Genomic DNA, 12,178 nt, shown 5'->3' with positions numbered 1-12,178 from the left:
TATTAGTGGGGATTATGCAGCCCATGGTATTGTAGGTTTTATTGTTTGTTTATATTGTGGGGGCTGAAAATTGGGTATCGATTTGGGCAACTCTTATGTTTGTAGGTGTTTAGTGACATGTCTGAATTTTCTGACCTCCTGTCTTTGTCTTCTACTACTAGTAGCCAGCACTAACTCTGACAGTCGTCTCTTCCTTTGTTCTTTGCGACACTGAAGCACCACTTTAGCTCCATCAAGCTTCTATTACCTACTTTTAAGTCTGATCTGGTGATATGTCTTTGCTATGCAACTCAAGCTTACTGGCTCAAAAAGGAACAGGCAAATTCCAAGATGGATCCCTGAGTCAGCGTGGGTTCCCATCCCTCTCAAACAGCTCTGTGGAGTTTACTTAGAGAAGCTTGCCCTTGAAGACATACTGGAGTGATTTATGAAAACCAGCGTATTGAACACCGGGGGAGAATGCTCCTCCCTTTATAGAGACACATGCCTCTTCATGTATGAGCAGCATTCTCCAACAGGAATGTGTATCTTTATTGAAAAATATGCCGAAAATACTTGGCGTAGATTTCAGCATCATTTATGCCATTAAACTGTTTGTAATTATGCTAAATTTGTCAGGGTTATTTGCCATGCCCTTCACAACATCCTTTAATGAAAGTGGCAAAGTCGGTACAAAAAAGAAAAAGCCACAATTTTTTGTGCAAAAACTATTTAGATACAAATATTGTGACTTTTTATGCCTTTTACACCATAAAACTCATGTACATGGCATAGTAAATCTAGTGTAACTTCCAGGCCAAATAGTGTTTAAAAAGCCGCAAACTTCAATATCTGGCGTAAACTAGATAATAAACATTCTCCATAGAATATATCTGGTAGAAAGTTATGTTATCTCCTTCCACAGTCGTACTGTACATGTCAGCTATATATTATCAGAAAGGCTTGTCAAAGTGGAGAACATGCGCTGAAGATTTGGATAGACAATTGATTTGGCCGCCGGCAACCTTTGATCCAACTAGTTAAAGTTTTACTAAACACAAATACAACCTCCTACTTTTAGATTGTGAGAAGGTATAAAAAGGACAGCATCTTCATTCTCCCTTACTGTGGTACCTCCTGGAACAATGGCCAAAGGCTTCTACGTGACCAAACTTGTGGCCTTTGTCTGCATCTTCTTTGCCATTGCTGCATTAGCCACAATAATAGCTCTGGCCGTTGTTTATGCAAATGAGAAGAACAATAAGGTAGAAAATGGAGGAACCACAACAACCACAACTACAATCACACCATCAGTAAAACCTACGACCACAACTCCTGCATCCAGCGAATTATGGGATAAATATCGGCTTCCAGGACATTTAGTACCAGAACACTATGAGATTGACCTCAGACCTATTTTAGCAAAAAATGCAGAAGGACTTTACATCTTTCATGGGGCCAGCAAAGCCTATTTCACATGTAAAACACCAACCCAACATGTCATTATCCACAGTAAAAAACTCAATTATACAGCGGATCCAGTGCTCACCGATGAAGGTGGCAATCAGATCAGTGCAGACAAATGCTTTCTAGTGGAGAAGACCAATTATTTAGTACTACCTCTCAATGTACAACTGCAGGCTGGGACAAAGTATATACTTCACACCACATTTGTGGGGGAACTGGCGGATGATCTGGCAGGATTTTACCGCAGTGAATATGTAGAAGATGGCGAGACCAAGTAAGTATCAGTATAATAATGCAACATATAACTATCAAATGTTTCTGTTCATAAATGGTATTTATACTCCAGGTTCAAGTAAACTGATCTGGTTGGATGGAGAATCATAATGTTCCATCTTCCTTATTTCTGGTTTTAGGATCTACATCATGCATTGCTGTCTACAAATATCATTGCCAGTTATTGTAAACTTCTCATACTTAAAAGTGATTTAGCATGTCATTCGCATATATAATGTATAATTGAAAAAAATAATAAAAATAGTTTGAAATTCCTCTATCAGTTATACAGGTATATTGTTTTAACAATGGCATACTGCCAGTATGATTTAAAAAGGGACCTTTCACCATTTAGCGTTATGAAATGATTCTGGCACATTTGTAATTTTTTCCTTAGTCCCCTCTATTCCTGAACAATATGCTAATTACATTCTCTACAGTCAGGTGGGCTGTCCCTAGACAGAGCAGACAGCTCAGGACTGCCCACCTGACGGTAGAAGGCCTAATTGACATATTGGGTTCTAAAGCTAACAGCACCGATTGCTTAGAAATGTTGGGGGGGGGAGCTAGAGAAAAAATCCAACTGTGCCAGAATCAGTAGAGCGGCATCTATTAAAGATTGCAAAGAGCATACAATATTATGTTTCACTTGGAAGATAATGACGTGCCAGAAGTGATAATAGCGGTAGTTGTTTGATCTGGGATCGATCAGCGAGAGCCCTGAAGATGATCTTTCCATTCCAGGAATAAAACAGGACTTATTGTGGTCGGACAATCTCTCATTAAATTTTGGTTTAACTCACAAATGATAGAAATTTCCACAACAATTTAAAAATCACCATATGGGTATGTTCACACATTGCAGATATGTTGCATGCATACCTTACAGTATATCTGAATGGTGTTTACAGAATATCCTGCTGCCAATTCACATAAATGCAAGAGGTTTTCAGTTGCATAAATTTCTGCAGAAAAGCTGCCACATATGAACATATCTTTAGTCCTTGAGTTATTCTTCTCTCATTTTTCTAAAATAATCAATAAACTGGCAAACGATGTTACTTTATTATAATTATTAAAGGCAAGGGGGGGGGGATTTTTTTGCTTTTAAAATGTAAAACTTTTTATTTAAATTTAGTTTTGTTGAAGTACACATTGGAGTTATTCGTGGCAAATTTATGATATGTCATACGGTGTTTGATAAATTTGGTTAAGTCTAAGGGAAAGTTCACGCGTCATTTTTCAGTCCAGAACCTGAGGCGGAAGCTGCCTCAGGTTCCGGACCAAAATACGGGTAGCTGCAACTGGATGCCGGTGCAGTGCACCGGCATCCAGTTGCGCACTCAGCTCCAGATTAGGCCCAAATGAATGGGCCTAGTCAGGAGGGAGTGTCTTCAGGCGGATGTCGCGAGGCGACTCCTCCTGAAGGAATGAGCATCTCGCTTCTTTTTCCGGGAGCCGGTACAAACAGCTCCCGGAAAAAAAGAACTGACCAGCTCCCATTGATTTCAATGGGAGCCGTCTTTTTGGTCAGGATTTTGAGGCGGATACGGCCTCAAAATCCTGACAAAAAATCCTGTGAACCTACCCTAACGCTTTTTTCCTGAGATATTACACTTCTTTCCACACCATCCCTTTAGTAGGTAAAATGGGAACAATTTTTGCAACTTTTTACAAATTCACGTATGGCCCCGGCCTAAAAGTGTAGTGTCAATATGTAACAAATCACAAAATTTTGGCTCAAATAAGCTCAAAAAGTTACAAATCCCTGTTTTGCAATATTTTAACAGAAACCTGGAGTGCAGCACTCAATAAATCTATCTAGTTATATACTGATTTATCTGATGTTCGTTTATCGAAGCTTGACAACTTGCTTAGGAATTATCTGCCAATTTTCTCATTAAACCTATATTTGGTGACAGGATCATAGCCACTACACAGATGCAGGCCCCCGATGCCCGGAAGGCTTTCCCCTGCTTTGATGAGCCGGCATTGAAGGCTACTTTCAGCATCACCCTCAGACATAAGCCAGATTATGTTGCACTGTCAAACATGAATGTGTTAGGTAAGTAATTGCCTTTTAAGGACGGTGGGATGCAGGGCAAAATCATCATGGTTAGTCAATACCTACAGGACAGTGGTAATTTACGGAGTCTACAGATAAATTGGTAGTTGAACCACATGCAAAAAACACCCAATTTAAGATGGTTTTGCTACAGCAATCTTGCAGTGGAAAAGGCTTCTGTATGTCCCTGAGGACAATCTGCAGCATTCCCCCTACGCCCAAACAGCAGCACAAGATGGGGTATTCCTGCCCCTGTGTACTGTTAGGACAGGTGGAACTTTTATTAAACTAACAAGTTGCCCTCCCATAAAGGCCCAGGAGACCTCCCCCTCCCTGTGTTTTTTTCTGTCCTGTTACCAGGACAGGTGGAGGGAGAGGTCTCCTCTCCCATCTGAATTGGGTGGGCCTCCGCTCCCCCTTGGGACTTACCTGGGGGTAGTGGGGGTCACCTTCTTAGGAAGTGCAGCTTCTGGTCCCGCGTCGTCGGCACCATTCTGCGCTCCGGCGCCGCTCCCAGCCGCCTAGGAACATAGTTTCCTTTGGGCGGAGGGGGGAACCTGCCGGCGCCTCTGTTGTTCCGGCCGCGGACACTGTGTGTGCGCCGCGGCCTTCCGGCTCTACCGCGCAGGCGCGGGAGCCGCTTTGCGCATGCGCGCGGATCCCGTTTCGTGGCCCGTACCGCGCATGCGCGGCCCTCCGTCCGGCGCATGCGTACCAGTGAGCCGAGGCGCCGGACGGAGATTTTTTTAATTACAGGTAGGGGCTTGTGAGGGGAAAGGTTTTCCCCACCTAGGGAAGCCAGAAAGGCTTCCTTTTTTTGGCTAGGATTGCCCAGTGTGCCCCCTGAGTTATTTAATTAGGATGAGGTGGTTGGGGGCGTGGTCAAGGTTAGCCCCCCTCCGCCCTATTTAAAGCTGCTGGCCCAATTTAGTTTGCCTGTCAGCTCTTGCTAACAGGTTGCTACTGCTTGGGCAACCAGAAGGCAGCTAAGCAAACCTTTGTGAAAGGATTTCTGAAAAGATTAAGGTGATGTATTCCCCCTAGTGGGGCCTCAGGGTAAAGCTCAAGTTAAGGTAAGAGATTAATTGATTATATATCTCTCCTTAGATGTCGTCTTCCTCCTCTGTACCTGAAAACCCTAAGAGGAAGGCTACCGCCAAGCGACGCCACCTAGCCTGCATTAAGTGCGAGGTGCCCCTTCCGGACGGCTATGCATACCAGTGCTGCCGTGGGTGCCGTGGGCCCCCGTCAGAGGACACGTCCGTCCGAGATGTTGTTGGCTGGGTGAGGGAGTTTGTGGAGGAGTCAATGAGGGAGATGAAAGTTTCTATCTCCCAATTATCAAAGAAACCTCCTTTGGAGTCATCCCCTCCTTCTCTCCCCCCTATGGAAACTCTACAGATCCTAGATGAGATCTCCTCTGAAGAGGACATCTTGGAACCAGTTAAACCGGTCTTTGCTGTAGAGAGGATGCCCAAATTGCTAAAAATTGTACGGGCCAAGGAAGTGGGAGAGCCTACTGAGGAGACTCCATCTACCTCCCTTAAGTCTTTCCAAGCCAACTCGGAAATGGTTAAGAGGATGGAAGCGGAATGGAGGTTTCCGGAACGTCCATTTAACGCTTCCAGGCGTTTCAGGGCACTGTTTCCCCTAGCAGAAGCCCAGTCCAGCTCTTGGGGCCCTCCGCCTAAGGTAGATATAGCGGTCTCTAAACTATCTAAGCGCACCGTGGTACCAGCGGAGGATGGTTCGAACCTCCAGGATGTGATGGACCGCAGGGCGGAGGGGTCCCTTAGGTGCATCTATGCCTCCTCTGCAGCGCAGGCCTCAGTAGGCATTGCGGCCAGTGAGGTAGTCACCAGGCTACGGGCTGAAGTCTCAAACCTCGAGAGAGACATCGACTCAGGGGTCCACAGAGACGATCTGCTGACAGCCATGACAAGTATTACTCTAATGTCTGACTACCTCTCTGAGGCGGCTTTCTACCAGGTCAAGCTGGCAGCTAGGGCTATGGCGTTGTCAACTGCCGCGAGGCGTCCCCTCTGGCTCAAGCCCTGGAGGGCAGACAATGCCTCAAAGTTTAATTTGTGCGCCTTACCATTTGAGCCGGGCAGATTATTCGGTAGTGAGCTCGACCGCATAATGGAAGGGCTGGCCGACTCGAAGGGCAAAAGCCTCCCCCAGTCTGCAGGGGCTAGGCAACGGTCCTTTCGGGGCTATGCGGCCTCCAGAGGCACGTCAAGAGGCCAATTTCGGAGGCGCCCAGGCGGCCAATCAAGAGGCGGTCGAGGTTCCGCCCGTGGTGGTGAAAAGAGATCCACCTTCTGACTATCACCATCCCCTCGCCTGCAGAGCCGCAGTGGGGGGTCGCCTCTCTTTACATCTAGCCGCCTGGCATCAATACATCCAAGACCCATGGGTTCTCCAGCTTATACAGGATGGCTACAGAATAAGCTTTCTTTCCCCCCCTCCAGACAAATACAGGAGGACCCGCCCTCTTCAGGGCACCAAGCAGCTTCATCTTCAGAGATCCGTGTGGGAGTATGTGGACAAGGCTGCATTGGAACCAGTCCCTCTAGACGAGCAGGGTCAAGGCGTCTACTCGCCCGTGTTTTTGGTGCCAAAGTCGACCGGAGGGTGGCGCATGATTATCGACCTAAGGTATGTAACTCAATTCATCCGCAAGGTCCGGTTCCGGATGGAGACCATAAGGTCGGTTCTCCCGTTTTTGCAGCCAGGAGACCTATTCGTCACCTTGGATCTGAGGGACGCATACCTCCACATTCCCATCTATGCTCCACACAGGAAGTATTTAAGAATTGCCATACATCTAGATGGAAGATTACATCACTTCCAGTTTACGGCTCTCCCGTTCGGTATATCTTCGGCCCCCCACACCTTCACAAAGGTAGTGGCTCCGGTCGTAGCCGCCCTGCGCCTCCAGGGGATATTTATTGTCCCGTATTTAGACGACTGGCTATTAAAAGCCCAGTCAAGGGAGGCTCTCGCCACACAGTTGGGTACCACAGTGGCATTCATAAGCAAGCTGGGCTGGCTAGTAAACTGGCAGAAGTCAGTAGTGGTTCCATCAACCCGGATTCAGTTCCTGGGCTTCAATTTGGATTCTCTCAGTATGACGATCTCCCTGCCCTCTCCTCGAAAGGAGAAGATTGGTCGTGCGGTCCACCACCTATCCCGAACCAGGAAGGTTACAATCAGGACAGCTATGAAGGTCCTAGGACTTATGTCCGCGGCCATCGAGGCACTTCCCTGGGCACTGTGGCATATGCGCCCTTTACAGCTCGAGATCCTGAGAGAATGGAACCACAGTCCTTCTGGACTTCAGAAGCCTATCCAGTTATCCATCAGTACCCGTCGATCACTGGAATGGTGGTCCCAACTCAGAGACGGGAGGTCCACGGTCCAGACTTCCTGGACCCTGTTGACCACAGATGCCTCCCTCACAGGTTGGGGAGCGCATCTGGGGGAGACCCTGATAAGAGGAACCTGGAGCCAAGAGGAGAGGACTCGCTCCTCCAACTGGCGAGAGCTTACCGCAATATATCTGGCACTTCGGAAGCTGACTCCCCATGTGCAGGGGAAGGCGGTCAGAGTGAGAACAGACAATATAACGGCCGTGCAGTATGTCAACAAACAGGGAGGCACCAGGTCTCCCTCCCTGAGGCGGGTGACCAACCAGACCTTTTCCTGGGCAGAAAGGAACTTATCCAGGTTGTCAGCGGTGCACATCAAGGGCCATCTCAATGTCCTGGCGGATCAGCTAAGCAGGGGCCTAGTAACAACAGCCGAGTGGTCTCTGAGCCAGGAAGTCTTCCAACAACTCACCAGGATGTGGGGTCTCCCCGAGGTGGATCTGATGGCCACCCAACACAACGCCAAGGTGGGAGTCTTTTGCTCCCTGTATCGGGACGGCAATCCCTTGGCGATCGATGCCCTGTCAATACCCTGGAGCTTCAAACTAGTATACGTTTTTCCTCCGATTCCGATGATTCCCAGGGTATTGGCAAAACTCAGGCAGGACCAGACGTCGGCCATTGTCATCATGCCGTTCTGGCCGAAAAGGGCATGGTTTACCCACCTCATGTTAATGAGTCGAGGGACATACTGGAGGCTTCCGCGTGTCCAAAACCTGGTAACTCTAAACAGTCAGCTCTGCCAGGATCTGGACAGGTTCAACCTCACTGCCTGGAGGTTGACCGCACCGTACGTGGAGACAGAGGATTGTCCCAGGCCGTCTTAAGGACATTGGCCCACTCTAGAGCGGATTCAACCAATCGCAGTTACCAGAGGATTGCTCAGGTATTTATGGACTGGGGGGCCAGAAGGCAATGCGATACATCATCCATTGAGGCAGTTCTGGAATTCTTACCGGAAGGATTGGACAAGGGTTTGTCCCCAGCCACTCTAAGGGTGCATGTCTCGGCACTATCCGCTCTATTAGGGACCAGATTGTCGCAGAATCCTCTCATAAGGCAATTCCAAAGAGGGGCCTCTAGGCTCCGACCCCCGGTACGGCCCCCGGCTCCCCAGTGGGACCTAGCTGCGGTCCTACAAGGGCTATGTGCCCCGCCATTTGAACCCCTGACAGAGGTAGAGTTCAAATACCTCTCATGGAAGGTAACCTTTCTGCTGGCAATCACATCGGCCAAGCGAGTAGGGGAGCTTCAGGCCCTGGCGGCCTCGGAACCATATACAACCTTCTTTCCGGACAGAGTCCAGCTCAGATTTATCCAAGGATTTCTGCCAAAGGTTCCCACGATGGAAAATATTAACCAAACAATAACCTTACCAACATTTTTCCCCTCTCCCTCCTCCGAATGGGAGGAGAGAATGCACAACCTGGACCTTGTGCGAACACTGCGGATTTATCTAGATCGGACACGCCTATTCCGCAGAGCAGATAACTTGCTCATTAATTTTTTGGGTCACAATAGGGGAAGTAAAGCATCTAAGGCCACACTATCGAGGTGGATTAAAGAAGCTATTTCAGGGGCCCTGCAGGCACAAGGTCTGCCGGTCCCGGAATTTTTGCGAGCCCATGCTACTAGGGCAGTAGCCGCGTCTTGGGCAGAGAGACAATCTCTCTCGGTGGACCAAATCTGTGCGGCTGCATCTTGGTCCTCACATTTAACCTTTGCAAGGCACTACAGACTGGACTTGCACACCACCAAAGCAAAATCCTTTGGTTACTCTATCCTGTCTTCAGCTTGCCAGGATCGCCCTCCCTAGAAGGGGTATTACTCGTTAAATCCCCATCTTGTGCTGCTGTTTGGGCGTAGGGGGAATGGAAGATTATGTAGATAATCTGTTTTCCCTTAGCCCAAACAGCAGCACAAAGCTCCCTCCCTTTGACTTATGTTGGTTATACATGGCTATATTCTGTATGATGCTTGGAGACTAACACAGGGAGGGGGAGGTCTCCTGGGCCTTTATGGGAGGGCAACTTGTTAGTTTAATAAAAGTTCCACCTGTCCTAACAGTACACAGGGGCAGGAATACCCCATCTTGTGCTGCTGTTTGGGCTAAGGGAAAACAGATTATCTACATAATCTTCCATTCTCACTGTGTGTGTCCTAAGCCTAAATATACATACTAGATATCTGTGAGTGTGCATATATGGATGGATATCAGATGTTTAGCCCCATTCATCCATAATACAGAAAATGAGTGTGTAATATGCATGATAAAACTGATACTTTTCCCATTATAGATCGTGGTGCTCTGGATACTGACATCTACTGCATAAGATGACTAAAGAGAGTTAGAATAGTAGACATTTGGCTCTACTGTATGGCACTCTAAAATGGATGTACTGTGAGCAATCACTCAGACCCCTGAAAAGGACCAAGATTTTGTAGTGTAGTGCTGTCAATCATTGGTCCTCCTCTGATAGGAGGCATTGCTAGAACTATTTGGTGCCCACTAATCTACCTTTGGTTATATATAGAGATGAGCGAGTAGTATTCAATCGAGTAGGTATTCGATCGAATACTACAATATTCAAAATACTCGTACTCGCTATTCGAATGGAAAAATTTGATGCAGAACCAGCGTTGATTGGCCGAATGCTATACAGTCGGCCAATCAACGCTGGTTCTTCTCCTACCTTTAGAAGTCTTCTCCGCACAGCGTCCCCGCAGCGTCTTCTGGCTCTGAATTCACTCTGCCAGGCATCAGGCCTGGGCAGAGTTGACTGCGCATGCCCGCGCTACAAGAAAATGGCCGCTTTGACTGTAAGTGGCCATTTTCTTGTAGTGCGGCCATGCGCAGTCAGCTCTGCCCAGGCCCGATGCCTGGCAGAGTGAATTCAGAGCCAGAAGACGCCGTGGGGACGCTGTACGGAGAAGACTTCTCGGAGGATCCAGCCCGACCCTCACTCGTGGACTTGGTAAGTTCAATTTGATCGAATGTTGCCTACCCCTGAAATGAGCATTTTTCCCCCATAGACTATAATAGGATTCGATATTTGATTCGAGTAGTCGAATATTGAGGGGCTACTCTAAACGAATATCGAATATCGAGTATTTAACTACTCGCTCATCTCTAGTTATATACAGTAAAATGTCACACAATGTCGTGTGTACTTTAAGCAAAGCTGTAGCTGGTCATTTCTTGAATCTGTTACTGTCTGCCCTACATACTTAAAACCTTGATGGGTAACCAATGACACGAGTGTCACAGGTGACACACTGAGATGTTTTTGCTGACACGCAACAAGCTAACAGCATCTGGAGGCAGGGCAATTCTCCTGCCTCCTGCAGAGAGCACTGAGTGAATGGCGGCCATCTTACCTGTTAGTGAAGTTGGTGTTAGGGTTAGGCAGTGAAGCCAAAGCTCCTAGCCACACTAAGTTTATTGCAGACTTGCACCCAGACAGCTGGGAACCCTAGAACTGTGCCCCACAGGTGCCCTGTCAGTTGCAGATGGCTGGATCAAGGTCCATTCCAGTGACTACAGGGGCATAGGAGAGTCATCTATACCGCAAGGAGTTCCTGTCCTGGTATACTTTCCAGATAGGTAAATCCGCCAACACAGGGACCGAGTTTTACGGCTTTAAACTTTAACATGATCTATATTTTGGAAAACGTGTTTAGATGTGACTACTGAACAGTGGCAGAATGAACAATGGAATATCACAAAGTTTGAAAATTCTCCAAGGATGTCAACATATCTGGTCGCCTTTATTGTTTCTCAGTTTAAAGCGGTTGGTGATGATATGGTAAGTATCTATCTATCTATCTATCTATCTATCTATCTATCTATCTATCTATCTATCTATCTATCTATCACTAAGAGATGGTGCAATCCTAGAGGCCCAGCATAAGATACCACATAGGTGAAAAACAAAAAAGCGGGTAGCACTCCAAGTAGTGAAAAAATCTATGTGGATTTATTCTAAATGACTGACCCTTGATTTTCTTTGATATTGGGAGTGCTGCCTGTTTTGTGTTGTTTTTTTTTTTTTTATCTATCTATCTGGCTGTCTCTCTTTCTACCTATCATTTATTTTTTCCATTTTTGCATAATAACTTTTTTACATTTTCCATTGATATAAGCTGTATGAGGGCTTTTTTTAATGGATTACATATAATATATTGAAAAATGTTATTATTTTCTGGATAGAAGTGTTTTTTGTTATGGATTTTGTCTGTGTACTAAAAAATTACTGGTATATAATAATTTTATTCTGTACAATACTTCATTGAACAAAAGTAATTTGTTCTTATATTACCATATTTGAAGAGTATGTGAGGACTTTTTCTGGTGGGGTGATACTCTATATTTCATTTTGGGGTTTATACCAATTTGTGATCTTTTTTTTTTTTTTGCTCAATTTTTGATAGGTAACCAATACTGACCATGTGAAAGTGGTCTAGTTGAATAGGTATATAATTCTGTGATCTCCAGAAATATATATATTAGCAGTAACAGAGATATTAAGAAATATTTAGTATACTCAGTACATTTACCCCATTATACCAATTGACAGGTAAAAATCTGGGGCCGTCAAAAGGCAATTGAGGACTTCAATCAAGGAGAGTATGCACTGAATGTCACAAAGCCAATTTTGGAGTTTTTTGAGAAATATTATGATGCTCCTTATCCTCTGCCAAAATCAGGTATGTGTATGGGTTTGTAAAATATAAATGGAGAGGAAATTAATAAAAATGATAGAGGCCGAGATATCGATGAGGTTATTTAGTTTTTCCTATTGTTTTTAACTGCTTAAAGAAGACTTCTGAAATCCCTTATGTGTTAATTTAGGCTAAGGCTCTGCATAGCAAAATACAGTTAAAAAAATGCTGCAGGAAAAAACACCGCAAAAACAGACGGCAGACACCTGGACGCTAGCCAATTGGTAAAGTAGTAGTG

The 12,178-nt window shown here is 45.9% G+C and overlaps 1 protein-coding gene across 1 annotated transcript in view; it reads left to right on the top strand.

Moving 5' to 3' along the window:
• The first annotated feature begins 1,124 nt into the window (after nucleotides 1–1,124).
• LOC142204858 (aminopeptidase N-like) overlaps nucleotides 1,125–12,178 on the top strand; it is a 39,537-nt gene continuing 28,483 nt past the window's right edge. Inside the window, exons 1-4 of the mRNA XM_075276184.1 lie at nucleotides 1,125–1,720; nucleotides 3,642–3,784; nucleotides 10,900–11,024; nucleotides 11,796–11,925. Coding sequence (XP_075132285.1) covers nucleotides 1,125–1,720; nucleotides 3,642–3,784; nucleotides 10,900–11,024; nucleotides 11,796–11,925 — 994 coding nt within the window. The remainder of the gene's footprint in view (nucleotides 1,721–3,641; nucleotides 3,785–10,899; nucleotides 11,025–11,795; nucleotides 11,926–12,178) is intronic.

The sequence above is a fragment of the Leptodactylus fuscus genome, chromosome 5, assembly GCF_031893055.1.
Source record: "Leptodactylus fuscus isolate aLepFus1 chromosome 5, aLepFus1.hap2, whole genome shotgun sequence".
Classification (NCBI taxonomy): Eukaryota; Metazoa; Chordata; class Amphibia; order Anura; family Leptodactylidae; genus Leptodactylus; species Leptodactylus fuscus.
The sequence above is the reverse complement of the archived record's forward strand: the minus strand, read 5'-3'. Positions and strand labels throughout refer to the sequence as shown.